This window comes from Culicoides brevitarsis, chromosome 3 (genome assembly GCF_036172545.1).
Source record: "Culicoides brevitarsis isolate CSIRO-B50_1 chromosome 3, AGI_CSIRO_Cbre_v1, whole genome shotgun sequence".
Taxonomy (NCBI): Eukaryota; Metazoa; Arthropoda; class Insecta; order Diptera; family Ceratopogonidae; genus Culicoides; species Culicoides brevitarsis.
In genome coordinates, this window is record NC_087087.1 from 28,939,223 (window position 1) to 28,965,980 (window position 26,758).

General features: G+C 30.8%; 7 protein-coding genes across 7 annotated transcripts; 6 read left to right on the top strand and 1 right to left on the bottom strand.

Moving 5' to 3' along the window:
• Positions 1-2,284: 2,284 nt before the first annotated feature.
• On the top strand, positions 2,285-4,555 carry LOC134834672 (plexin domain-containing protein 2). Its single transcript, XM_063849416.1, has one exon. It carries the CDS (start codon positions 2,339-2,341, stop codon positions 3,968-3,970), a length of 1,632 nt encoding a protein of 543 aa, XP_063705486.1. The 5' UTR covers positions 2,285-2,338; the 3' UTR covers positions 3,971-4,555.
• A 2,119-nt stretch (positions 4,556-6,674) lies between these two features.
• LOC134833593 (uncharacterized protein CG5902) lies at positions 6,675-9,539 on the top strand. Its single transcript, XM_063847958.1, has 4 exons — positions 6,675-7,076; positions 7,136-7,384; positions 7,477-7,562; positions 8,406-9,539. Exons 2-4 carry the CDS (start codon positions 7,137-7,139, stop codon positions 8,825-8,827), a joined length of 756 nt encoding a protein of 251 aa, XP_063704028.1. The 5' UTR covers positions 6,675-7,076; position 7,136; the 3' UTR covers positions 8,828-9,539.
• Positions 9,540-11,204: 1,665 nt separating this feature from the next.
• On the top strand, positions 11,205-12,562 carry LOC134835474 (odorant receptor 22c-like). The gene is made up of 4 exons (XM_063850352.1): positions 11,205-11,632; positions 11,696-11,815; positions 11,870-11,949; positions 12,015-12,562. The coding sequence occupies exons 1-4, from the start codon at positions 11,205-11,207 to the stop codon at positions 12,560-12,562; spliced, it is 1,176 nt and encodes a 391-aa protein (XP_063706422.1).
• A 2,410-nt stretch (positions 12,563-14,972) lies between these two features.
• LOC134834966 (odorant receptor 22c-like) lies at positions 14,973-15,849 on the top strand. The gene is made up of 3 exons (XM_063849802.1): positions 14,973-15,080; positions 15,133-15,212; positions 15,275-15,849. The coding sequence occupies exons 1-3, from the start codon at positions 15,046-15,048 to the stop codon at positions 15,820-15,822; spliced, it is 663 nt and encodes a 220-aa protein (XP_063705872.1). The 5' UTR covers positions 14,973-15,045; the 3' UTR covers positions 15,823-15,849.
• Positions 15,850-17,167: 1,318 nt separating this feature from the next.
• LOC134834686 (uncharacterized) lies at positions 17,168-17,521 on the top strand. Its single transcript, XM_063849433.1, has one exon. The coding sequence runs from the start codon at positions 17,168-17,170 to the stop codon at positions 17,519-17,521; it is 354 nt and encodes a 117-aa protein (XP_063705503.1).
• Positions 17,522-17,549: 28 nt separating this feature from the next.
• Positions 17,550-19,706, bottom strand: LOC134834685 (nucleolar protein 10). The gene is made up of 2 exons (XM_063849432.1): positions 19,566-19,706; positions 17,550-19,505 (listed from the first exon to the last, which is right to left on the bottom strand). The coding sequence occupies exons 1-2, from the start codon at positions 19,629-19,631 to the stop codon at positions 17,550-17,552; spliced, it is 2,022 nt and encodes a 673-aa protein (XP_063705502.1). The 5' UTR covers positions 19,632-19,706.
• An 81-nt stretch (positions 19,707-19,787) lies between these two features.
• On the top strand, positions 19,788-20,592 carry LOC134834464 (enhancer of rudimentary homolog). Its single transcript, XM_063849158.1, has 2 exons — positions 19,788-19,925; positions 20,052-20,592. Exon 2 carries the CDS (start codon positions 20,095-20,097, stop codon positions 20,401-20,403), a length of 309 nt encoding a protein of 102 aa, XP_063705228.1. The 5' UTR covers positions 19,788-19,925; positions 20,052-20,094; the 3' UTR covers positions 20,404-20,592.
• The last annotated feature ends 6,166 nt before the right edge of the window (positions 20,593-26,758 follow it).

Consider the following 26,758-nt stretch of genomic DNA (forward strand, 5'->3'; position numbering starts at 1 on the left):
AAATCTTGCTCCAAATGTATAAAAATTTGTCAGAGGGCTCTAATTTATCATTTTTAATCATTTTATAACTCAAAACTGCCAAAAAATTGAAACTGAAAAAAAATTTTTTCTTTGACACAGTTTTGATTTGAAAACTAAATCAAGAGCAAAACTGTGTCAAAAACTATGTCAAAAACTGTGTCAAAGCAATTTTTGTCAAATCTTGCTCCAAATGGATAAAAATTTGTCAGAGGGCTTATCATTTTTAATCATTTTATAACTCAAAACTGCAAAAAAATTGAAACTGAAAAAAACTTTTTTCTTTGACACAGTTTTGATTTGAAAACTAAATCAAGAGCAAAACTGTGTCAAAAACTATGTCAAAAACTGTGTCAAAGCAATTTTTGTCAAATCTTGCTCCAAATGGATAAAAATTTGTCAGAGGGCTCTAATTTATCATTTTTAATCATTTTATAACTCAAAACTGCCAAAAAATTTAAAACTGAAAAAAAATTTTTTCTTTGACACAGTTTTGATTTGAAAACTAAATCAAGAGCAAAACTGTGTCAAAAACTATGTCAAAAACTGTGTCAAAGCAATTTTTGTCAAATCTTGCTCCAAATGGATAAAAATTTGTCAGAGGGCTCTAATTTATCATTTTTAATCATTTTATAACTCAAAACTGCCAAAAAATTTAAAACTGAAAAAAAATTTTTTCTTTGACACAGTTTTGATTTGAAAACTAAATCAAGAGCAAAACTGTGTCAAAAACTATGTCAAAAACTGTGTCAAAGCAATTTTTGTCAAATCTTGCTCCAAATGGATAAAAATTTGTCAGAGGGCTCTAATTTATCATTTTTAATCATTTTATAACTCAAAACTGCCAAAAAATTGAAACTGAAAAAATATTTTTTCTTTGACACAGTTTTGATTTGAAAACTAAATCAAGAGCAAAACTGTGTCAAAAACTATGTCAAAAACTGTGTCAAAGCAATTTTTGTCAAATCTTGCTCCAAATGGATAAAAATTTGTCAGAGGGCTCTAATTTATCATTTTTAATCATTTTATAACTCAAAACTGCCAAAAAATTTAAAACTGAAAAAAAATTTTTTCTTTGACACAGTTTTGATTTGAAAACTAAATCAAGAGCAAAACTGTGTCAAAAACTATGTCAAAAACTGTGTCAAAGCAATTTTTGTCAAATCTTGCTCCAAATGGATAAAAATTTGTCAGAAGGCTCTAATTTATCATTTTTAATCATTTTATAACTCAAAACTGCCAAAAAATTTAAAACTGAAAAAAAAATTTTTCTTTGACATAGTTTTGTTTTGAAAACTAAATCAAGAACAAAACTAAATCAAAAACTGTGTCAAAGCCATTTTGAAAACTTTTTTTTTAGGAACATTTTTCAAAATAGTTTTTGGAAAGGAAAAATAAAGTCAAAACGCTAATTTTATAACAATATCATAGAAAATAACTCAAAATTGAACAATTTCATTATTTTTCCATACTAAATAGTACTAAAAACGAAAATCTATATAAAATTTCTATATCCCCCATTGATTTTTTTAAAGCATGTAACGCGAAACAGAAAACGGTTTTGGAACACCCTAATGAATAAAATATATGTCAATTGTTCACCAATTGTTAAAAAGGAACTTTTTTCATTTCTTTAAAAAAATTATCATAGTTTTACGAGTTACTGTCAAAGCAAGCGAGTTGTTTTACAAAATTGGTCCAAGAGTTTAAATCCATTTTAGTAAATTTACTTTCAAAAGTTTTAGTTGAACTCTCATACGCGTTATGCTTAAATAAATATTATCGATAAATATTAAAATTGATTTTATAAATATATTTCTTTTTAAATTTTAGCACCCGAATATTTAAAATAAATTCTTTCTAAAACAAAAATTTTATAGCTAAAGTTTAACAAATTTAAAAATCGTTTTTTATTTTTTTTTTAAAGAAATTACAAAATTTATTAAATTTTGGCTTTAATAGGTATATTTTTTTTATCAAAAATAATTTATTTCTAAATTCGCGAGTAAAAGTAAAAGAAAAAGTAATTTAAAACCCTTGTATAACAGTATCAATTTCATTCGTCTCACAAAATTCAAATGAGGCATACGAAAATGTGTATTTTGAAAAATGTGACATTTGCGCATCGGGTCACAATCCAATCACAACGAAGGAGAAAGAAATCCAGCTCCGTGATTGGTCCAAAATCGTTTTTATTAATTTTTCTGTTTTTCCGCCAATTAAAATACCAAAAAACGTTCCAAATGTGAATCGGGTTCGACCAATAAGTACCACAACAAAGTCGCAAATTCGTCATTATCGTGTGCACCGTTCACAAAAAATGGTTAAATCACTGCTTCTTCTGAGTTTTTTGTGTTTATCGAGCTTCCTCGGCACTGCGACATGTCTCCAAATGTCGAATGCATTGCCGAATGGCGCAACAGAACAAACTCGTTATCGTCGTAGTCCCGTAGAAAATTCCAGTCCGACACCAGATTCGTCACCACCAAGTGGTGCGAGTAACAGCGAAAAAACAAATGTCGTGCAGAACGAACAAAAATTGTTGGGCGTCAATGGCACGGGACAGCGTAAAGATTACGGGATCTCGTCGACATCGTCGCCCGTTTTGGCAGCGACAATTTCAACCCCGCCCTTGAATTACAAAAATCCGTATATGGGGGACGATGGCGCCTTTACGCTCGACATTGACGAGCCCGAAGAAGCGATTGACGCGGACATCGCCAAACACAACCAAACCAAAAAGGAGGATTATCACGTTTATTACAACAGTTCCGTAACGAATGACAAGGAATTGATCAAAAAGCATCGCGCCGAACTGGGAAACATGACGATAAGTAACATGTTGTCGCATTCGTACCGGAGAGCGATGACGATCAAACTAAGCTTCGATTTTCCGTTTTACGGTCATAAAGTGCGAAATATCACTGTGGCGACGGGAGGTTTTCTGTATACCGGCGAACATGTACACTCATGGCTGGCTGCAACGCAGTACATTGCCCCGCTAATGGCAAATTTCGACACGTCTAAGTCGAATAACTCTTTTGTCAAGTACAGCGATAACGGTACCGCTTTCACGGTTCTGTGGGAAAACGTCAATTTGCAAGACACGGAGAAAAACGGCACTTTTACGTTCAGTGCGACACTGTACAAAAACGGCGACATCACTTTCGCTTATTATTCCGTGCCAGTGAGCGTCGAGGCAATTACGAGTGACAAGCATCCCGTAAAAGTGGGGCTTTCCGACGCCTACATCATCGATCGCACGATTTTCTTTGCGCGTCGCAAAACCATCTACGAGTACCATCGCATCAACTTCGAAGGCATGCACATCGAAAATGGCACGTTGATTTATTTGCAGGCGCTCGACACGTGTCTCAACTACACGGATTGCCAAACGTGCGTAAATGCCTTTCCCGACATGAATTGCATGTGGTGCCCCACGATGAACCGCTGTTCCACGGGCACCGATCGCCGACGACAAGAATGGTTGCATAAGGGCTGCGAAACAAGCAAAATTACGCAAGCTGGCACCTGTCCAAAGATCGGCGAGAAGGGTAACGACTACAAGAATCACGTGGAAGACGGAGATTTGACATCGCCAGTTGTCGTTGCGTCATCCACCGCCTCGAGTGTCGACAAAAAATCAGCTGTCACATCGTCGTCGGCATCGCGGATCAACAACAAAGCCCTCAATCTCGACGATCACGATCGGGATGCGCTGAAAAATAACGAACACGCCGAGAACGAGCATCACGAAGCACACGCGAAAAATGTCAAAGCCACGCTGGGCTTCCTCATACCGCTTGGACTGATTCTCACGGCGGCTCTTTGGGCCTTTTACGCCTACCGGAATCCACACAGCAAAAGCGGGCAATTTTTGATACAATACCGACCTAGTCAGTGGGGATGGCGACGCGGCGAAGCACATTACACCGCAGCTGTTCAACAGTAAGCTCACCAATCGGGCCTTTTATCACACACACACAAAAAAAAAAAACACAGGCAGCTGAACTTGTAAATTACTAGAATAGATGAAAAAAAATTTTAGACATAAAAATAATTCTTCGCTCGAGCTACCTAAAAAAAGTGCACAATTTTATATATAAATATTTGTTATTTTAAAATGTTTCAATTTAAAAAAAAATTAGAAAATTTTATTTTATTGTTACTACTACTCGTCTGATCGTCAATCATCACTCATATATGTAAAGAGAAAAAAAAACAATACTTAACCTTTTATTTAACTCCAATCACCCAAAATTCAATTAAAATTTTTATTAGTGTGGCACAGGAACATCTTAAATACGTAGTACATTAACTCCTCATTCCAACGAAATTTTATACTTAAAAACTAAATTTAAATCTAAGCTCATTAATAAAAAAAAATCCTCATTTTAATCCAAAAAAAACCAAAAAAAAAAATATCAAATTTTATTTTATTTTAATTTTTTTTTTTTGTATAAATCAATAAAAGACTTTGCAATAAATTCTCTTATTTTTATCTACTATTAAATAGTTTAGATTTTAGTTAAAAAAAAAAATTATAAAAATTCGTCCAAAAAAAAATTAAAATATTTTCAAAAAATAATTATATGAATTAATTGTTAAATGTGTTAATTGGAAAAATTGTAAAAAAAAATATATTTGGAAGAATTTTTGTGAAATGTTGTTTTTTTAAAATGTATTTCGATAAATTTTTAGGTAAGGCAGAAGTCAAGGTAGGTTTTAAATTATCGCATGAGCTTGAAGATAAGATTTGAAGACTTTCAGTAATGCAGTGTGAATATTTTTATAAGATAAGATTTCTTATAAATTTTTTTTTTATATATTTGTTTTTTGTTTTGGATTAAAAATTAAAATAAATAGAAAAATAAATATTTTTACTCGAAGAAAAAAAATTATTGAATTTAATTTTTTAAATATTTTTTTTATAAAATTTATTTTTTTATTTTTAAACAAATTTTAAATTAATAGATAAAAACAATTAAAAATAATTAAAATATAATTAATTATAAAATATTCAAAATAGACAAAACTATTGTCAAAATTTTATTTTATTTTTTTTTTTAATTTTATATCGTTCCGTTTCTTTAAAAATATTTATGAAATTTTAATTTTTAAATTTTTTATATAATTTATATTTTAATTTTTTAATTTATATTTTTTGATTTAAATATTTTAAAATTTATTTTTTTTTTCTATTTTTTTTTTATTTTTTTAATATTTTAATATTTAATATTTTTTTAAACAATAAATAAATTAAAATATAAATAAAAAAATATAAATTAAAATACATATAAATTATAAAAAAATTAAAATTTCATAAATATTTAAAAAAAAAATATTTTGATAATATTAAATTTATTTTTATATTAAATTTAAATTTAAATTTCATTAAATTAATTTAATTTATTTTATTCATTTTCATAAAAATTTTATTTCATTAAAATTCATTTTTATCTCAATATTTTCATTTATTTTAAAATTTAATTTAAATATTATTTATTTACTATCGAATTAAAAAATCTTCGAAATTTCCGGTCCTGGAAAAAGTGCGGGAACCTGGGAACCTCGTTCCCGGGAAATTTACAAAAATCTTAAAGAAATATTGAATTTTTAAGAGTAAAATGGGAAAATTTTATAATTTAAAAATTAAAATTTGTAGAATTTTGGTAGATTTACTTAAAAAATGTATAAAACTGACTAAATTTATGATTTTTTTCAATATCTTGGGCTAAATATAATTTTGGGAAATGAGTTTGGTTCCCGGGAAAAAATAAACTTTTTCCAAGTCTGGAAATTTCATCCAAATTTTACTAAAACGAAAATGAAGATTGACTCTAAAAATATCGTTTAATGATAAGAATACAATCGATCGGTCTTTATCAATAAATAAATAACGACTTTGATCAAAAAATTAGCAAAAATATTTTGCGACTTCCGTGCAATTAACTTGACACGAAAAATATTTACCTTGAGGACATAATAAATCAATATTTACTAAATGTCTCAGTAGTTTCGTCTAAATTTGCATTACAAACAAATATTACTCTTATCAGTTTGTCTCGCTTTTTCTTATCTTGCTTGATCAACTGTTCCTGATATCGCATTTACGCTTGACCTTTTGACATTTAAATTACTATTCGCTAATTTTTACTACAATGAGAAATTTTCTCACTTAATTGTCATTGAAGGAATTTTAATTTTTTGAGATTTTTTTCTTAAATTTATATATTAAGGTGAATTAAATTTATTTTCTAAAGAAAAAATCATAAATTGTTACTTTCAACTTAAATTAAGCTTGAATTAAGTCTCATGAAACCCCCGCCTTTTCTGTGTCTATAGGTTACGTAGGTTCTGTACGTGTCGAATGCCCCTCCCTCAATTTTTTTGTTATTATAAAAAATAAAAAAAAATATTTTAAAATTTTGAAATATTTTTACAAATAAAAAAATAAAAATTTTAATGAAAAATTCTTTAAAAAAATTAATTAAACGACTTTTAAATTTCAATTAATTTTCAGTGGCGACTCGTCATCATGCTAATTCAAAACTCTTCGATGAGACGAATGAAAGTGATGACCAACTGAAATCGCTGTCACGCTAATTCAAGTTGGTAAAACAGTGTGAGAGGAATGAAATTGATACATTGAGAGTTGGTTGTGTTGAAAAAATCCAAAAAAGTATTCAAAGGATGTGGTTTTCTGCTCCAGTTTTCCTTTCAATCGCATCAAAAATAACTTCATAGTGTTCATGTGTCTCTTGCGCTAATTCCAACACTAAAGAGGGATCTATGAGAACGCGATAAAAGTCCAAAATCACAGGGAAAAGTGCTTTGGAGAGGAAGACCATATTTGCATTGAATGTGAAAAGTAGGAAAGAAAGAAAAAAGAAAAGAAAAGGTCTCATATAACACACACACCAACACACAGAGCTACATTTCGTTACATTGTTGTAAGCGAGACAGAAAAAAAATCAAATTTCGTACATAACAAAAAAAAATAGTAAACAAAGAAACTCAGCTGTTTGACCAACGACGACGACTACGAGCGAATTCGAGTAAATTTTTTCGATTTTTTTTTATTTTTTTGTGATTTTTTCTAAAAATTTCTTTTTAGGATGAATTGTTTGCAAAGCAAGAAACAAAAGACGGGCAACAACTCCGAAGACGGAGACGAGCAGCAAAATTACCGTCAAACCAATGGTCATTCCAGCACGAATGGACATCAAAATGGCTTCTCCAACGGAATCGTGCCAAAAGTGAAGGTTGCCGTTCCCGATATGTGCATCTTTTGCTTCGACGTTTTGCATAACGAGTTGCTGAACGTTGGCGAGCCACGACGCCCAACCTTTACGAATCAAGCGTAGTAAGTTGGTGTCTGTGTGACGTCATCACGTCATTTAATTTTATTGATTTTGAGATGAATAATTGCTCATTTTTGTTTTTTTTTCAATGCAGTCCGTTATTTGTCACTTGGAAAATTGGCAAAGACAAACGTTTGCGTGGATGCATCGGGACATTCAGCGCCATGGATCTCCATTCAGGTGAGGGTTTTTTATTTAAATTCAAAATTTTTCTTTTTCAATATTTTTTTTTTTTGTAATTAAAAAATAATAATTTTAGCTGCTTCATTTTTTTTTAATTCTTACTCTCTAAAAGTCAAAAAATTTAATTAAATTAAAATAAAATTAAAATTAAAATAAATAGAAAATTTATTTATTTAGAATTTTTATATTTAATTTTCAACATAATTTAATTAAATTGATAATCTGATATTTAAAAAAAAAATATTTTTTTTTAATTTTCAAAAATTTCTTTAATTTTTTTTTTTATTTTTAAAAATTTCTTTAATTTTTTTTTTTAATTTTTAAAATTTCTTAAAAATCTTTTTATTTTTAATTATTTTTTTTTAAATTCATTAAAAAAATTTTATTTTTAGTGAATTTTTATATTTAATTCTCAAAATAATTTAATTGAATTTAATTTAAAAATTAAAAAAAAAAAATTAAAATTTAATTTAAAAAATTTGTTTAAAAATTTAAAAAAAAGTGCTGCAAATATTTTCTAATTTTTTTTTTTAATTTTAAAATATTTCTTAAATATTTTTTTCGTATTTTTTTTTTAAATAATTTTTTAAATATTTTTATTATTTTTTTATTTTTTTTTAATTTTTAAAAATTCATTAAAAATTTCGCTATTTTTTTAATTTTTAAAAATTTCTTAAAAATTTTCTAATATTTTTTAATTTTTAAAAATAAATTAAAAATTAAATTTTTTTAATTTTCATATTTTTAATGAAAAATCTTCAAATTTTAAAGTATTTTCTCTTAAAATATTCTGAAAATTTTTTTTCAATTCAACTTTTTTTTTATTTTAATTTTTTTCAGGCCTTCGTGAGTACGCAATCACAAGTGCTTTAAAGGATTCGCGCTTCTCGCCGATCACGCGTGACGAACTTCCCCGACTGACAGTCTCGGTTTCCATTTTGCAGGACTTTGAGGAGGCGCACGGGCATCTCGATTGGTCCATCGGCGTGCACGGCATCCGCATCGAGTTCCTGAATGAACGTGGTGCCCGTCGTACGGCAACTTACTTACCTCAAGTGGCGCCCGAACAGGGATGGGACCAGATTCAGACAATTGACTCGTTGTTGCGCAAGGGAGGCTTTCGCGGTCCCATAACTCAGGAAACACGTCGCTCAATTAAGCTCACGCGTTACACATCGACCGAGTGCCAGATGAGCTATAACGAATATCGCGAACACACGGATCGTCTGCACGCCAATGCCTACGGGAAGGTTCAGTGCTAACATTTTCTACCGAACTTCTTTCGCAACAATGCTATGCGGAGTAGCGCTCATGGTGACGGCAATACTAGCGGCTGCACTACTAACGACAAAGTCACCATTTGCACTCCGTGGCTAAATCGACATTGAAAATTTCCCTAAAACTACCGATGACGACGAAAGCGTATGACACAAAGTTTGTAAGAATCGCGAAAACTTACAAAAAAATTCAATAAATTTTTTTTTAGAATAAGAAATAAATATATATGCAGCTTTTTCCCTTTAAAAATTACAAAAAAAAAATCTTAATGGAGAGAAAAAGCTCGGAGAAAGTCTTTCATTCAACAACTTTTCTCACAATATCAATAGTTAAAAACTGGACTTACTTTTGACAAAAGTACAAGATCCCTCTTTAATTTTAGGAATTAATTTTAAAAAATAATCTTAATGGTGTGTTAAAATTCACGGAAAAATTTAAAATAATTAAGAAAGTTTTAATCCCCGTTTTACTAAAAAAAAAAATTATTAGAACTAACAATCGAATAAATTTGATAGAATTTAGTTTTTAAACAAAAAAAAAGTATATTAAAGTGGCGCAGAATGTGATGTTATGCCATTCACTGCCGAATGAAGCGTAAGAACAAAAAAAATTAAAAATATCAGAAAAAAAAAACTTAAAATTGAATTAAAATTTAACTTTTGGAAAATAAAAAAGGAATATATATATTAAAGTTCATGTGAAAAAAAAAATAGTTTCTATTTAAAAATATATCATAGAAAAACTACAGTAGCGATTATAAGTTTTTTTTTCATACAAAACCCTCAAAATTGGGCTCCAATGAAAAAAATTAGTTGTTTTCGGTAAATTTTTTCGCATATACATTTTTGTTATTTTTATCTTTACGGATTTCAAAAAAAAAATGTTGACAAATTTTATTTAGAAAAAAAAAAATAAATTTCTGTGAAACCCGTAAAGATAAAAATTTTCGTAAGAGCTTAACAAAAACGTATATGCGGAAAAAAAATTGAATGCAATTGATATTTTTCATTAGAGCCCAATTTTGAGGATTTTGTATGAAAAAAGCCTTTTGCAAAAAATTTATGATCGCTACTGTACTTCGCATTACCCGTTAACTTCGTTTTACCCATCACTTTTTCATTATTTCATCGAAAAAAATTATGGCATGAGATTTTTTGATGGTTTTGATTTAGGCCTAAACTAATCGAAAAAACCTAAATTTAAAATTCTGGAAGGAGCTTTTGAAATTTTAAACATTTTTTAGGGGATTTTGGGGTTTTCAAGTACCTCCTTGATCACTGAAGCTCGTTCCAGAATTTTGAATTTAGGTTTTATCGATTGCTTTAGGCCTAAATAACTCAAAACCATCAAAAAATCGTACGCCATATTTTTTTATAGATCCTTTATATTCAAGTTTTTGTTCTCAAAAATTTTGTAACTTTATTTACTTTGCAATTTTTTCGACTTTGTTACCACAAGGCTCTTGTTTATTTCTTTTTAGTTCGCTTTTTTGCTATTTTTTTAAATATTTTTTTTCTATTTTTTTAACTTGACGAATATAAATTTTAATTTTAGATTTGAAATCGATCAAAAATGGGTTGAAACTTGACTTGAAAAATTTCATGACCGTTTTAATTTTTTTTTCGAAAAACGGTCAAGGAAAAAAAAAATTTTTTTATTTCTTTAAAAATCAAGGAGATTTTGATGGAAATCATCTTTAAAATGAATATTTATTCTTGCCATTTTAAAAAATAGCAAAAAAGCGAACTAAAAAGGAATAAACAAGAGCCTTGTGTTAACAAAGTCGAAAAAATTGCCAAGTAAAAAAAGTTAAAAAATTTTTGAGAAAAAAAGTTGAATATAAAGGATTTATTTCAGTCTACGTCAGTATTAATATTTATTCTGAAATAAATCCTTTATATTCAATTTTTTTTTTCTCAAAAATTTTTTATTCGATGAAATGTTTGTCAAAAAATTCTTACTAAAAACAATTGTTAATTTCCTCAATTTTCCACGAATTTTTCATCTTGATTTTTTCTGTTCCAAAACCTTCTGTTAACTAAACCTGACATTCTAAAAAAAACTTAAAAGAGATTCGTAAAGCAGAATTTGAGTTATTTCATTACAAAATTTTTCCTTGAAATCATCGCCGTACCTCAAATTACAGCATTACAGAGTTTTTCTTCGAAATTCAGTGAATATGGGTCAATTGTGCAACAAAGGATGAAAAGTAGACATCAAAGTTGTGAAAATCATCATGTTGAGGGATGTTAGGTGTATTCAACTAATTCAAGGCTATCCTTGAGTTATTTAATTCAAATAAATGCCTATAAAAACCCATTCCACAGGTAAAAACTTTGCATTTAAACAAAAATCAGCATCATGAGCAGAATACTTGAAAAACTCAAGGATTATTGGAAAAAACCAAAAATTTTTGTGGATCACTTTGATGGTCCCGAATACTTGTTAAGCTTGGGCGGCATCAATGTCTTCAACGATAGTTGGTTTTGGCGAGGTACATTTAAGGCAAAGATGGCATTTGTGATCTTCGTGGGACTCTCAAGTTGCACAACGACCTTTTCGTCAATTAGTGCGGTGCATCCATTCGATGACGACTTGGAGGATCGCATGTCGGCAATTATGGCTGCGTTATGTGGATTTGAAGTGCTTGGAAAATCCTTGACTTTGATATTATTTCGAAATAATTTTCGGCAATTGAAGGATTTGGCAAAGGAACATTCGCGCGAAGGTTTGCTCGGAAAAAATCACTTTTATGGATCAATTATTACGAAATATGAAAAGTATGGAAGGTAAAAAGTTAATTTTAATTTAAATTAAGAATTTTCGACAAATTCAATTAAAATTTTCCACAGATACGTTATATTTGTGATTTTTGGAAATTATTACTTGGCATGTGCTGTTTTGATTTTTTATCCCTTGCTCTTTGGTAAAAAATGGATGTATCCCGTTAACATTATCATTCCTGGACTTTAGTAAGATTTTTTCATCAATTTCTTTAATTCTTCTTTTAACCTTATTATTTTTAGTCCTAAGGCTTATCCTGCCTATGCCATAAATTACGTAAACATTTCAATCATGACAACTTATACAGCGACAACTTTCGTTGGTGATTTTTTTTCCTTAAAAACTTAAATTTTCATATTTTTGCTAATTTAAAAATTTTTTTTCCAGCATTCGATACATATTTTTTTCTCCTTTGTCTCTATATGGCATCGCGTTTTGAGTTGTGCAGTGAGTATTTCGACAAAATTGGTAGCTCAAAGCGTTATTCAAGTGCCAAATACATTCGTCATTGCGCAATGTTGCACGTGAAAACGATTGAACTGTACAAATCCATGCAAGAAACTGTCGAGTACATGGTTGGTCTTCAGATCTACGTTGTTGCGCAAATTATGGCCTGTGGAGGTGTTATTACCCTAATTAATCCCTGGAATTCGTACTATCTGGTAACTACTTCAAATGTCGTTCAGGCGTTTTTGTATTGCGTTTCGGGAGAAATTGTCGCTGTCAAAGCAGCAGAAGTTGGACATAAGATATACAATGCTAAATGGTACGAAATTGATGATATTCAGGCAAAGAAGATTTTGGTTTACGTCATTCATCGTTCTCAACAACCATTTTACATGAATTTCAAAGGACGTTGTCTCTCGATGGAAGCTTTTACGAATATCATGAGCTTTGGCTTCAAGGTTTTCAATACTGTGCGAAATTTTATTTAGAGGGAATGCAATGTTTCTCCAAAAATAATTGAAGAAGATTCACTTTCACAACTTTGAGCATCAATAAATATTTCACTGAAAATTTGTCTTATTACAAAAACACTCAACCCATATGTGAATGAACATCAAAAATGAAAGCTGAGTTGTCGTGAGACATGAGCGATCGAATGTCAAGAATATTAAGTCATTTTCAAATTTTAGATGTAAAGGTAGGTGTTAAGCTAGGTATATTTATGTTGGAAATCGTAATAAAAAAATTTTAAAAGTTTTCGTTGCCTTAAAAATTAAGATCAAAACATTAAACGATACACGTTGGTAGACACTGAACAAATTAGTTTCTTGTAACATTCGACAAACACTGCTTTCTAAATTTCTATGAGTCAAGATTCTAAGCGCTCTGTTTTGAATTTTTTATAGTGCTTTAATTTCTTCTTTTCAATTCAGGTACAGTATTGATCTGCAGTAGTCGATGTTATGGGCTCCAACCATGCATTTGTACAAAGTCAATTTCGTTTCGTGTGGATTTTTTTTCCTCTATCTGTTGGAGCTACGTTAGAGAGCCATTCAATTGCTTCATGAGTGAGCTTATTTTTCACCCATAGGCTACTCGATCCTAAAAATGCCTCAAACATGCTTTCCCTGTTCTTTTATTTCGACAAAGTTTTCCGTTATTTTCATCCTATTCTAGATTTTCTTATTCATTTTGTTTAGCATTCAGTTAAAGCTAGTTTGACAATTAATGCGAAAAGTCTTTCTTTGAGGTACGGCTGCATCTTTTAATCTTTTCAATGGTTTTGGAGATGCTTCCTTGACATTTTTGCCATATTCTGCAATTTTTGTTTTGTACATAAAAAATCTATAAAATAAAAACAATATGAGAAAATTAAATGCCAGAGCACATGCCATAATTCATCAATAATTGTTCATCAAAGAATGAACTTGAAAATCGAGAAAATTCTCAAAAATGGGAGTATATAAACCATACCTTATGTAAGTATTACTTTAAGGATTACTTTAGGCCTAACTACTTAAAACGAAAACATCAAAAATCTCATGCTATATATTTTTCGAAGAAATTATGAAATAGAGTGATGTGATAAGAATCTAACATTTTTCACATAGCGGTTATAGTTGATGTATTGCACTGGCACAAAGCATTAGTAAAGATATCCTGTCATTTTTTGACAAACCTAAAAAATATATAAAACTTTTAATTCAAGGTTTTTTTTTTCTCTCACATCACCCGATATCAGCATTTCATCGAAAAAAATGGCATGAGATTTTTTGATGGTTTTGTGTTAGTTAGGCCTAAAGTAGTCCAAAAAACCTAAATTTAAAATTCTACAACGAACCAAAGTGTTTCTATGCATTTTCAGTGAGATCGGGTATGTCAAAGAGGTACTTTTATATACCCAAATGCACTAAAAAATGTCTAAAATCCGTTTGGTTCGTTGTAGAATTTTGAATTTAGGTTTTTTGGACTACTTTAGGCCTAAATAACAAAAAACCATAAACAAAACTTTATGAGTGATGTGTATTGAAGGTTTTATTACAAGTTTTCATCACTTTCAACGACGATATTGATGATCATCTATCCTGTAACTTTTTTGGCAAACCTAAAAAATATATAAAACTTTTAAATTCTTACATTCAAGGTTTTTTTTCTCTGTGAAAATCGATAAACATAGCATATGGATGATTAATTGTTCATCAAAGAATGAACTTGAAAAACCGGGAAATTTCCAAGCAAAGACCTAAAAAAATCAATTATTGAAATGGGAGTTCTGAACAAAACCCACGATTACACATCAAAGCAAAAAATTTTTTTTTATCGATTTCCAAGAATGAAAAACAAACCATATAAAAGCCTTGCCAACCCTTTTTTTACACTGAGTTGTCACTTGAACTTTACAATGAACGCAATAATCGCTAAAATTAAAGGTCATTTTAACCAACCCAAGATTTTCTTGGATCATCTCAACTATCCGCAATCGCTATTGAGACTCTGTGGTCTCAATGTTTTCGATAGCGAATGGTATTGGCAAGGCACACCCAAGATGAAATTGCTTTTTGTGCTATTTGTGGTTTTCACAAGTGGCACAACCTGCTTTTCCTCGATCAGTGTAGTGCATCCGTACGATCCAGACGATCTCGAAGATCGCTTATCTGCCATCATGGCGGCTTTGTGTGGTGTTGAGGTGCTTGGTAAGGCAGCGACTCTTATTGTATTTCGACGGAATTTCAGGTTTATTAGGACATTGGCAACGAAACACACACACGAAGGATTGCGGGGGGAAACTCCCTTTTATGGAAGTATAATTACGAAATATGAGCGTTATGGCAGGTAAGTGACGTTTAAGGTTTTGTTTACAAATGAGATCAGTGACAGTTTTGACAGACATGTCGTACATGTGATTTTTGGGCTTTATTTTACGGCATGTGCTGTTTTGATTTGTTATCCATTGTTATTTGGCAAGGAATGGATGTATCCTGTGAATATTGTCATTCCAGGAATCAAGTAAGATTTTTTTTCCTCATTAAAAAATATGGTAAAGAGATTTTTTCTACAGTCCAAAATCGTATCCCGCATATCCGATAAACTACGTCAATATTTCTTTTATGACATTTTGGACAGCGACCTCTTTTGTCGGTAAAATTTAAAAAAATTCTAATTGAGTCTCCAAGTTTTTTTTTCTAATTTACTCTTTTCAGCCTTTGACAGTTATTTTTTCCTCCTCGCTTTGTACATGGCATCCCGTTTCGAGTTATGTGGCGAAAATTTCTCCAAACTAGGTTGCGCTAAGCAGTATTCAACTGCCGATTACGTGCGTCAAAGCTCAATGTTGCACGACAAAACGATCGAATTGTATGAATCACTCCAGGAGATGGTCGAATGGATAGTTGCGCTTCAAATTTACGCAAATGTCTTTATCATGGCATGCGGTTTGGTAATTTGTCTCATTAATCCCTGGAATTCGTACTATCTCGTGACGGCTGCAAATACAACGCAGGCCTTTTTGTTTTGCGCTTTTGGTGAAATGGTTGCTCTCAAATCGGCGGGAGTATCAGATGCGATTTACAGCTCAAAGTGGTATGACATTGATGATATTCACACGAAGAAAATTTTGGTTTTGGTAATGACACGTTCGCAACAACCTTTTTTCTTCAATTTTAAGGGAAGAAATCTTTCGTTGGAGACGTTTACGAGTATCATGACTACCGGGTTTCGAGTTTTTAATATGGCTTTAAATTTCATCTAAAACGGAAAATTGGAGTTTAAAAATTTTTAACGGTTAAAAAATTTAAAATTTTGATGTTTTGACGTTTCAATTATGCGTTTTTATGAAAAATATCGTTTAGATGGGCAACTTAATGTCTATCCGCGTAATTAAAAAATTTCAAATTTGATATTTTTCAATCGGATTCTCTTTAAAAAAAATATTGAATATCAATTAGCGTCATTTAACTCTGTCTTTATTAGAAAAATAATTATTATAAAACTTGTTAAAATTTTGTGCAAGAAATTTTTCAAAAAAATAGAAAAATAAGCTTCAACATTTTTAAGTTACTCAATATTGAAATTTTTTTTCCAAAATTACAAAAAAATATTTAAATTTAATATTTTAAATATTTATATTTAAAATTTTGATCTTATCAAAAATTTTAAAGGATAATTAGTTTGAATGAATTTGTTTGAAAGATCTTGACTCTATGAAATTATTGAAAATTATCTGGCAACTTGAATTTTAATATTTAATTTCCGTATTATATTTTTTATTCATTCATTCATATTTTTTATTCAACATTTCTTATTTTTTGATGAAATATATCAGATCTATCAAGATAATTTGATATATCAAAATAACTTTTTTTAAATAGACAAAAGTAATTTTTTTTTGTTTATTTGGCTTTTTTGACCAATTATTTTAAATATATAAATTAAAATTTTCAGTTTAAAACATTTATATTAAGAAATTCGATATTTTTAGATCAGATCAGATCTGAAATTTTTAACTGATCAGCTGATCTAAAATTCAAATTAAGACGGCATTTAGTTTGTTAAACTTCTAATATGAAAAAATTCTTTCTAAATCTTCAAATTTTTGTTAAAAATGATTAAAGTTTTCATAAAAATTAAAAGTTTACGAAAAATTTTATAAAATTATATAAAAATTAAACATTTTAAATTTTTAGGTTAACTTTCTTAAATTTACCTTAAAGATATTTGATAATAAATATTTCTGTCAAAATTTTCACAAAAATCAAGAGGATCGAAAATATTCATCTATTTTAAATTAAAAAGAATATCTTAAAATAAAAATAAAAAAAAATATTAAAAATAAATAAAATTGGCTTGAATAAAAAAATACGCATACGTCATTAATTTTTTTTCACGACAAGGCTCTATGAGTTCTTTGTGTACATATGATTTTTAGCGGCAAAACAAAGTTGTGAAATTCCTCATTCCATAAAATCACAAGTTTTCCTTGTTTTCTTGTAATTTTCTTCAGAAAAATTAAGTAAAAGGTAAGAAATTCATTTAATTCCCTTAAAATTTTCATATTTACGATAAAATTTTCATTTTTAGCAACAAAAACCCTCAAAATGATCTTTGAACAACGCTATTTGGCCAATGGAAAGTCTCTCGCCGAACAACAGGGACGCAAAGTTACAATTTGCGTGAAAGTAACTGCCGTCGATCCGAGTGGTTCGAGTCTTTCGTGCAGCACTACCGACGACGAATTCATTAACGTGGCTCTGGACGAGCCTCTGAACGGCGTCGTCGAAGGTTGGGTCGAAGTAATTGGCACCGTGACGTCACACAACAAGATCCAATGCGACGAAATCATCCAATTCAAGCACGATCCGAACGACGAAGCCTTCGACACGAACGCCTACAACATGGCAGTGCAATTTTGGTCGCATTGCCGGGACATTTACGAAACGGGAGCGAAATAAAGTGCCAAAAATTGCTGTAAAAATGGATTTATTTGGGAAATATTTTTTTTAATCGCAGACTCGTCGTTGGTCGAATGAGCTTTTTTCGTTCTTCGCGATGCCGTTTCATCTCTTCCTGCCGTTTGCGGTCCTCGCGTGACTTGGGTTTCGCCGTGCTGAAGGTCATTTGACGATTTCCGATGCCGCTGATTGTTTGAACTTCTTCCGTATTTCGGATTTTTGACACCCGTTCGCCTAATGTTGCTTTGCTAGCTTTCTTTTTGAGGGCTTTTAGGTTAAATTCATCCCCATTTCGCACCTCGAACATTTTTAATTTTTTCTCAAAGCGTTTTTGTTCCTCCTCCTGCTCGTCTTTTTGTCGTTTTTCGCGCTGAATCTTCTTAAACTCCTGCTTGAGGTCCTTGCTCCATGCCCGATCGTCATCAGAACTGCCTTCGTCGTTCGAGCCGTCGTCAGATTTGTCAAAGAAGAGATCCTCATCGGAGCTTTCCGCCTCGTCACTTGCAACTTCCTTGAGATTTTCCGTCGGAACCGGTGCTTTTTTCTTCTTATTCCGATCGAGACGTGACATGACATGCGACAAAAGTCTATATTCCTCGGCATTTTTGTCGATTTCGTATTCGGGATTCTCGAACATGGCCTTGAAACGTGCGTCCTTGAGCGCATTTTTGGAATTGTCTTCCGCTTCGATGAATTTTTGCGCCAAATCTTTGTTGACCTTGGGCAATTTGTCGTCAATTTTGACTCTGCTGGGTCGCATTGCCTCGATTTGCTTCCGGATTTTTTCTTTTTTGTAACGTTCCCATGCGAAGGGATCCACAACTTCCTTGGCTTTTTTGTAAAGTCGCATATCGATGAAGAATCCGTGCATGTAGGCACGCAACATGTTCGTGCCAATCAAATTTTCCAAGCCGAGTTCCTCGAGTTCTTGTTTCGTAACGAATTTGTAGTCGTCGTAGATGTTTTGGACAGTCTCTGATTCGATTTCTTGCGTTAAATTGTCGAGGAAGGAGCACCAACGTGGCGCCGGACCGAAATCGGGGATATAATAAGCGAGCATTTTGGGTGCTTCTTGGGCAAAAAAGAACATTCCTGAGCCGGGAACGGTACAAAAGTCATTAAAACTCGCTTCGGACTCGATATAAGCGCGTTGTTTGCCCGTATTTTCATCCCAGATCTTGAACATTGAGCTGTCAAGGGAATAAACGAGACTTTCTTGCGGATTATATTGAACTTTTTTGACCGGAAGTCGATTTAACAGGTCTTTCACGAGCATCGGTTGACTTGTTCGGATGTCATAAAGCGCCACATGTCCTGATTGGGTCCCCACAGCCATATTTAGCCCGTTTTTCCACGCCAAACTCGTCACACTAGCCAAACTTTTGCTTTCAATCCGCATCGCGACATCCAAAATTCCGACTCTTTCCCTCACGCGAGGATCCCATGCCTCGACGGTGCCTTCGTGCGTACCCACACACACCAAATGATGCTCCGGATTGACTTTTATCGTGTTCGAGCAGCTCGCTGACGTGCTATAGGGCTGCAAAAATTGTCCCCGTTCCAAATTCAAGCGATAAATTTCCGATGACTGACCTACGATGCATAAATCGCACGTTGGCTCGTGATATGCCAAGTCTCTGCCGAATTTCGGGATCCTCAGGCGATAATGTTTCCCTGCCGTGGCATGAATTTCAACGTAACGATCCCCATGCAAGAAAACAACTTTGCTGTAATCGTCGCTAAGCACCTCGAAGGTCACGGGCTCCGAATCGAAACAACGTTCGAACTTCAACGAGAGCTGATTCACGTCGAAACACTTCATGCGCGGCTTATAAGTGCCCGTTGCCAAGATATATTGGTTGTCTTTGGACATCCGAATGCCCGTGGAGACTCCCGGCATGTCAAAATCCTGGATCAGCTCGATGCGGCGTCGTAATTCGGCATTTTTCTTCAAAAGTTGGCGCTTTTTCTCCTCTGACAACCACTGAAAATTGATAAAAAATATTAAAATCAAAATTTTTTTGGAAAAAAGTTGAAAATTTACCTCTGGCAGTGACTTTCCGGCACTTAAATTGTAGATTTTTACGTCGTTGACGTCAGTTACGAACATTTCCGTAAATTTCCTTCAGTAAAATTGCCCCAAAAATGTCTCCAAAGTCCAAAAAATTAATTTTAATTCATCGTGTTATTCGAAAAATAAATAAAAACATGTGCGATGTCCCAGTTGGTAATGCAACACATGTCCCAGCTCCCATTCAAAGGGTATGTTTTGAAATTTTTTCGACAAAATCGTCTCGAAATCACGAAAAATTGAATTAAAATCGGACAATTTCCATTAAATAAACCGCAAATTAGCGATATTTGTCAATTACAGGCAGGCGCGTCACTTGCTAACGAAATCTAGGTAAGAAAATGTCAAAAAACTGCAATTTTTTGTTAAAATCTGACACATGCAAGCCAGAAGCCATTTGTTTTTGTTAGTTTTCCTCTAAATTTTCATTAAATTTTAATTTTTCTTCTTTTTTTACAGCAAAACTATCAGAAAAATCGCATTTAATTTTTTTATTCTGAAAATGGCTCACACAATTTTGCTCGTGCAAGTCGGTCCCCGTTTGGAATCACGCACGTACAGCGACTTCGAGAGTGTCAACGAGTGCATGGAAGGTGTCTGCAAGATCTACGAGGAGCATTTGAAGGTCAAGAATCCCAATACGCCGACAATTACGTACGACATCAGTCAATTGTTTGATTTTATCGACCAGTTGGCGGATTTGAGTTGTTTGGTGTACCAAAGATCGACAAACACGTATGCGCCCTACAACAAGGAATGGATCAAGGAGAAGATTTATGTTCTTTTGCGGCAAGCAGCGAGCACTGATTAGGTACTTAGATGCGTTTTCAAGACGTTTTTTCTCCAATTCATCCATAGAAGTCGTATTTTTTTTGACGAATTTTCGATTATTTTGTGCTCAGTCATCATTTCAGTTCTCTATCCTTTAAAGCCCACTATAATAAATATTTTTAGTATGTAAGAGATTCGCGATACAGATTTAAATAAAAATTATTTAATATACGAAAAAATTTGTTGGGTTTTATTTGAAAAAATTTAATTGACTTAAAATTTCTTTAAAAAAATTTAATTTAAAAAAAATTAAATGAAATTTAATTAAAATAAATTTTTAAAAAATTTATATACATATTTAATTAATATAAGGCGAATAAATTTAATATTTTCATTTTTTGTCCCATGAGGATTTTCTCGAGGGGGGGGGGGAAATAAAAAAATAAATATTTTTGAATTTTTTAACGTTTTTAGAGTTTAACCTCTTGATTCTTAACATTTATTTAATTTTAGTTTATATTATTTTAAAATTTGAACTTAAAAGTAAAGAAAAATCAACAAAATCTCCCAAAATAAAAATTTTTGAAAAAAAATAATTTTGGTCACGTGACTTTCAAAAAAATGTTTTTCAACATTTCAATAGAAAATGTCGTAATTAAGCAAATTTCTTTAGTTTTTTTTATAATTTTACCATTAACAGTAATTTTTCATGATTTTTTAATATAAAAATTCCAAAAAGTGTCAAAAATATTTGTATTTTTAATTTAATTTTTATTTTTCCCCCTGAATTTTTTCGACAAAATCGGAGGGGGGGGTGACAAAAAATGGATATATTAAATTTATTCGCTTAAAATAATATTAATTTAAATATTTAATTAATTTCTTTGTTTTTAAATTAAAAAAAAAAATATTTTAATTAATTTATTTGATTCGATTTTGAATTATTTTTGCAAATTAGGTAATTAGTATTTAAAAGTATATTCAAATTATTTTTTTTTTTTTCAAAAACATGAATTTATCTTTTTATATTTAATTTTTTTCAAAATATTTTAAAAAAAAAAAAAAATTAGTTTCAAATATTTTTTTCAAATATTAGGTACAAAAAAAATGTTGTTCTAGAATTTTTTAATTTTTGTCTAAGTATATTTACCTATTTATCAAATTTATATTGATTTTGCCATACAAGATTTGACTTTACCATTTTTCGCAAAAACTATGTGTTTCCGAACATATTTTTCAACATCTTTAAATGGCTCCTGTACATCGAAAACGCAAAATTTAGAAAAAGTCCAAAACAAAAGTTGTTTCTAACATCAAAACCTTCATTTTGAGACGGAGAACCGTGATCTAGCTTAATTTTGAAAAATCGGTATGTGAGCCCTCATAATAAGAGGATTTTGACTTAAATTTTTTTTAATCAATTTTTTTTGCTAACATCTTTAAATGGCTCCTGTACATCGAAAACGCAAAATTTAGAAAAAGTCCAAAACAAAAGTTGTTTCTAACATCAAAACCTTCATTTTGAGCTGGAGAACCGTGATCTACAAAAGTTGAAAAAATTTTGAAAATTTTTTTTCATCAATTTTTTTTGCTAACATCTTTAAATGGCTCCTGTACATCGAAAACGCAAAATTTAGAAAAAGTCCAAAACAAAAGTTGTTTCTAACATCAAAACCTTCATTTTGAGACGGAGAACCGTGATCTACAAAAGTTGAAAAAATTTTGAAAATTTTTTTTAATCAATTTTTTTTGCTAACATCTTTAAATGGCTCCTGTACATCGAAAACGCAAAATTTAGAAAAAGTCCAAAACAAAAGTTGTTTCTAACATCAAAACCTTCATTTTGAGCTGGAGAACCGTGATCTACAAAAGTTGAAAAAATTTTGAAAATTTTTTTTCATCAATTTTTTTTGCTAACATCTTTAAATGGCTCCTGTACATCGAAAACGCAAAATTTAGAAAAAGTCCAAAACAAAAGTTGTTTCTAACATCAAAACCTTCATTTTGAGACGGAGAACCGTGATCTAGCTTAATTTTGAAAAATCGGTATGTGAGCCCTCATAATAAGAGGATTTTGACTTAAATTTTTTTTAATCAATTTTTTTGCTAACATCTTTAAATGGCTCCTGTACATCGAAAACGCAAAATTTAGAAAAAGTCCAAAACAAAAGTTGTTTCTAACATCAAAACCTTCATTTTGAGACGGAGAACCGTGATCTAGCTTAATTTTGAAAAATCGGTATGTGAGCCCTCATAATAAGAGGATTTTGACTTAAATTTTTTTTAATCAATTTTTTTTGCTAACATCTTTAAATGGCTCCTGTACATCGAAAACGCAAAATTTAGAAAAAGTCCAAAACAAAAGTTGTTTCTAACATCAAAACCTTCATTTTGAGACGGAGAACCGTGATCTAGCTTAATTTTGAAAAATCGGTATGTGAGCCCTCATAATAAGAGGATTTTGACTTAAATTTTTTTTAATCAATTTTTTTTGCTAACATCTTTAAATGGCTCCTGTACATCGAAAACGCAAAATTTAGAAAAAGTCCAAAACAAAAGTTGTTTCTAACATCAAAACCTTCATTTTGAGCTGGAGAACCGTGATCTACAAAAGTTGAAAAAATTTTGAAAATTTTTTTTCATCAATTTTTTTTGCTAACATCTTTAAATGGCTCCTGTACATCGAAAACGCAAAATTTAGAAAAAGTCCAAAACAAAAGTTGTTTCTAACATCAAAACCTTCATTTTGAGACGGAGAACCGTGATCTAGCTTAATTTTGAAAAATCGGTATGTGAGCCCTCATAATAAGAGGATTTTGACTTAAATTTTTTTTAATCAATTTTTTTTGCTAACATCTTTAAATGGCTCCTGTACATCGAAAACGCAAAATTTAGAAAAAGTCCAAAACAAAAGTTGTTTCTAACATCAAAACCTTCATTTTGAGACGGAGAACCGTGATCTAGCTTAATTTTGAAAAATCGGTATGTGAGCCCTCATAATAAGAGGATTTTGACTTAAATTTTTTTTAATCAATTTTTTTTGCTAACATCTTTAAATGGCTCCTGTACATCGAAAACGCAAAATTTAGAAAAAGTCCAAAACAAAAGTTGTTTCTAACATCAAAACCTTCATTTTGAGACGGAGAACCGTGATCTAGCTTAATTTTGAAAAATCGGTATGTGAGCCCTCATAATAAGAGGATTTTGACTTAAATTTTTTTTAATCAATTTTTTTTGCTAACATCTTTAAATGGCTCCTGTACATCGAAAACGCAAAATTTAGAAAAAGTCCAAAACAAAAGTTGTTTCTAACATCAAAACCTTCATTTTGAGACGGAGAACCGTGATCTAGCTTAATTTTGAAAAATCGGTATGTGAGCCCTCATAATAAGAGGATTTTGACTTAAATTTTTTTTAATCAATTTTTTTTGCTAACATCTTTAAATGGCTCCTGTACATCGAAAACGCAAAATTTAGAAAAAGTCCAAAACAAAAGTTGTTTCTAACATCAAAACCTTCATTTTGAGACGGAGAACCGTGATCTAGCTTAATTTTGAAAAATCGGTATGTGAGCCCTCATAATAAGAGGATTTTGACTTAAATTTTTTTTAATCAATTTTTTTTGCTAACATCTTTAAATGGCTCCTGTACATCGAAAACGCAAAATTTAGAAAAAGTCCAAAACAAAAGTTGTTTCTAACATCAAAACCTTCATTTTGAGCTGGAGAACCGTGATCTACAAAAGTTGAAAAAATTTTGAAAATTTTTTTTCATCAATTTTTTTTGCTAACATCTTTAAATGGCTCCTGTACATCGAAAACGCAAAATTTAGAAAAAGTCCAAAACAAAAGTTGTTTCTAACATCAAAACCTTCATTTTGAGACGGAGAACCGTGATCTAGCTTAATTTTGAAAAATCGGTATGTGAGCCCTCATAATAAGAGGATTTTGACTTAAATTTTTTTTAATCAATTTTTTTGCTAACATCTTTAAATGGCTCCTGTACATCGAAAACGCAAAATTTAGAAAAAGTCCAAAACAAAAGTTGTTTCTAACATCAAAACCTTCATTTTGAGACGGAGAACCGTGATCTAGCTTAATTTTGAAAAATCGGTATGTGAGCCCTCATAATAAGAGGATTTTGACTTAAATTTTTTTTAATCATTTTTTTTCGCTAACATCTTTAAATGGTTCCTGTACATCGAAAACGCAAAATTTAGAAAAAGTCCAAAACAAAAGTTGTTTCTAACATCAAAACCTTCATTTTGAGACGGAGAACCGTGATCTAGCTTAATTTTGAAAAATCGGTATGTGAGCCCTCATAATAAGAGGATTTTGACTTAAATTTTTTTTAATCAATTTTTTTTGCTAACATCTTTAAATGGCTCCTGTACATCGAAAACGCAAAATTTAGAAAAAGTCCAAAACAAAAGTTGTTTCTAACATCAAAACCTTCATTTTGAGACGGAGAACCGTGATCTAGCTTAATTTTGAAAAATCGGTATGTGAGCCCTCATAATAAGAGGATTTTGACTTAAATTTTTTTTAATCAATTTTTTTTGCTAACATCTTTAAATGGCTCCTGTACATCGAAAACGCAAAATTTAGAAAAAGTCCAAAACAAAAGTTGTTTCTAACATCAAAACCTTCATTTTGAGCTGGAGAACCGTGATCTACAAAAGTTGAAAAAATTTTGAAAATTTTTTTTCATCAATTTTTTTTGCTAACATCTTTAAATGGCTCCTGTACATCGAAAACGCAAAATTTAGAAAAAGTCCAAAACAAAAGTTGTTTCTAACATCAAAACCTTCATTTTGAGACGGAGAACCGTGATCTAGCTTAATTTTGAAAAATCGGTATGTGAGCCCTCATAATAAGAGGATTTTGACTTAAATTTTTTTTAATCAATTTTTTTTGCTAACATCTTTAAATGGCTCCTGTACATCGAAAACGCAAAATTTAGAAAAAGTCCAAAACAAAAGTTGTTTCTAACATCAAAACCTTCATTTTGAGACGGAGAACCGTGATCTAGCTTAATTTTGAAAAATCGGTGAAAAAATTTTGAAAATTTTTTTTCATCAATTTTTTTTGCTAACATCTTTAAATGGCTCCTGTACATCGAAAACGCAAAATTTAGAAAAAGTCCAAAACAAAAGTTGTTTCTAACATCAAAACCTTCATTTTGAGACGGAGAACCGTGATCTAGCTTAATTTTGAAAAATCGGTATGTGAGCCCTCATAATAAGAGGATTTTGACTTAAATTTTTTTTAATCAATTTTTTTTGCTAACATCTTTAAATGGCTCCTGTACATCGAAAACGCAAAATTTAGAAAAAGTCCAAAACAAAAGTTGTTTCTAACATCAAAACCTTCATTTTGAGACGGAGAACCGTGATCTAGCTTAATTTTGAAAAATCGGTATGTGAGCCCTCATAATAAGAGGATTTTGACTTAAATTTTTTTTAATCAATTTTTTTTGCTAACATCTTTAAATGGCTCCTGTACATCGAAAACGCAAAATTTAGAAAAAGTCCAAAACAAAAGTTGTTTCTAACATCAAAACCTTCATTTTGAGCTGGAGAACCGTGATCTACAAAAGTTGAAAAAATTTTGAAAATTTTTTTTCATCAATTTTTTTTGCTAACATCTTTAAATGGCTCCTGTACATCGAAAACGCAAAATTTAGAAAAAGTCCAAAACAAAAGTTGTTTCTAACATCAAAACCTTCATTTTGAGACGGAGAACCGTGATCTAGCTTAATTTTGAAAAATCGGTATGTGAGCCCTCATAATAAGAGGATTTTGACTTAAATTTTTTTTAATCAATTTTTTTTGCTAACATCTTTAAATGGCTCCTGTACATCGAAAACGCAAAATTTAGAAAAAGTCCAAAACAAAAGTTGTTTCTAACATCAAAACCTTCATTTTGAGCTGGAGAACCGTGATCTACAAAAGTTGAAAAAATTTTGAAAAATCGGTATGTGAGCCCTCATAATAAGAGGATTTTGACTTAAATTTTTTTTAATCAATTTTTTTTGCTAACATCTTTAAATGGCTCCTGTACATCGAAAACGCAAAATTTAGAAAAAGTCCAAAACAAAAGTTGTTTCTAACATCAAAACCTTCATTTTGAGACGGAGAACCGTGATCTAGCTTAATTTTGAAAAATCGGTATGTGAGCCCTCATAATAAGAGGATTTTGACTTAAATTTTTTTTAATCAATTTTTTTTGCTAACATCTTTAAATGGCTCCTGTACATCGAAAACGCAAAATTTAGAAAAAGTCCAAAACAAAAGTTGTTTCTAACATCAAAACCTTCATTTTGAGCGGAGAACCGTGATCTACAAAAATTGGTAAAATTTTTGAAAATTTTTTTTCATCAATTTTTTTTGCTAA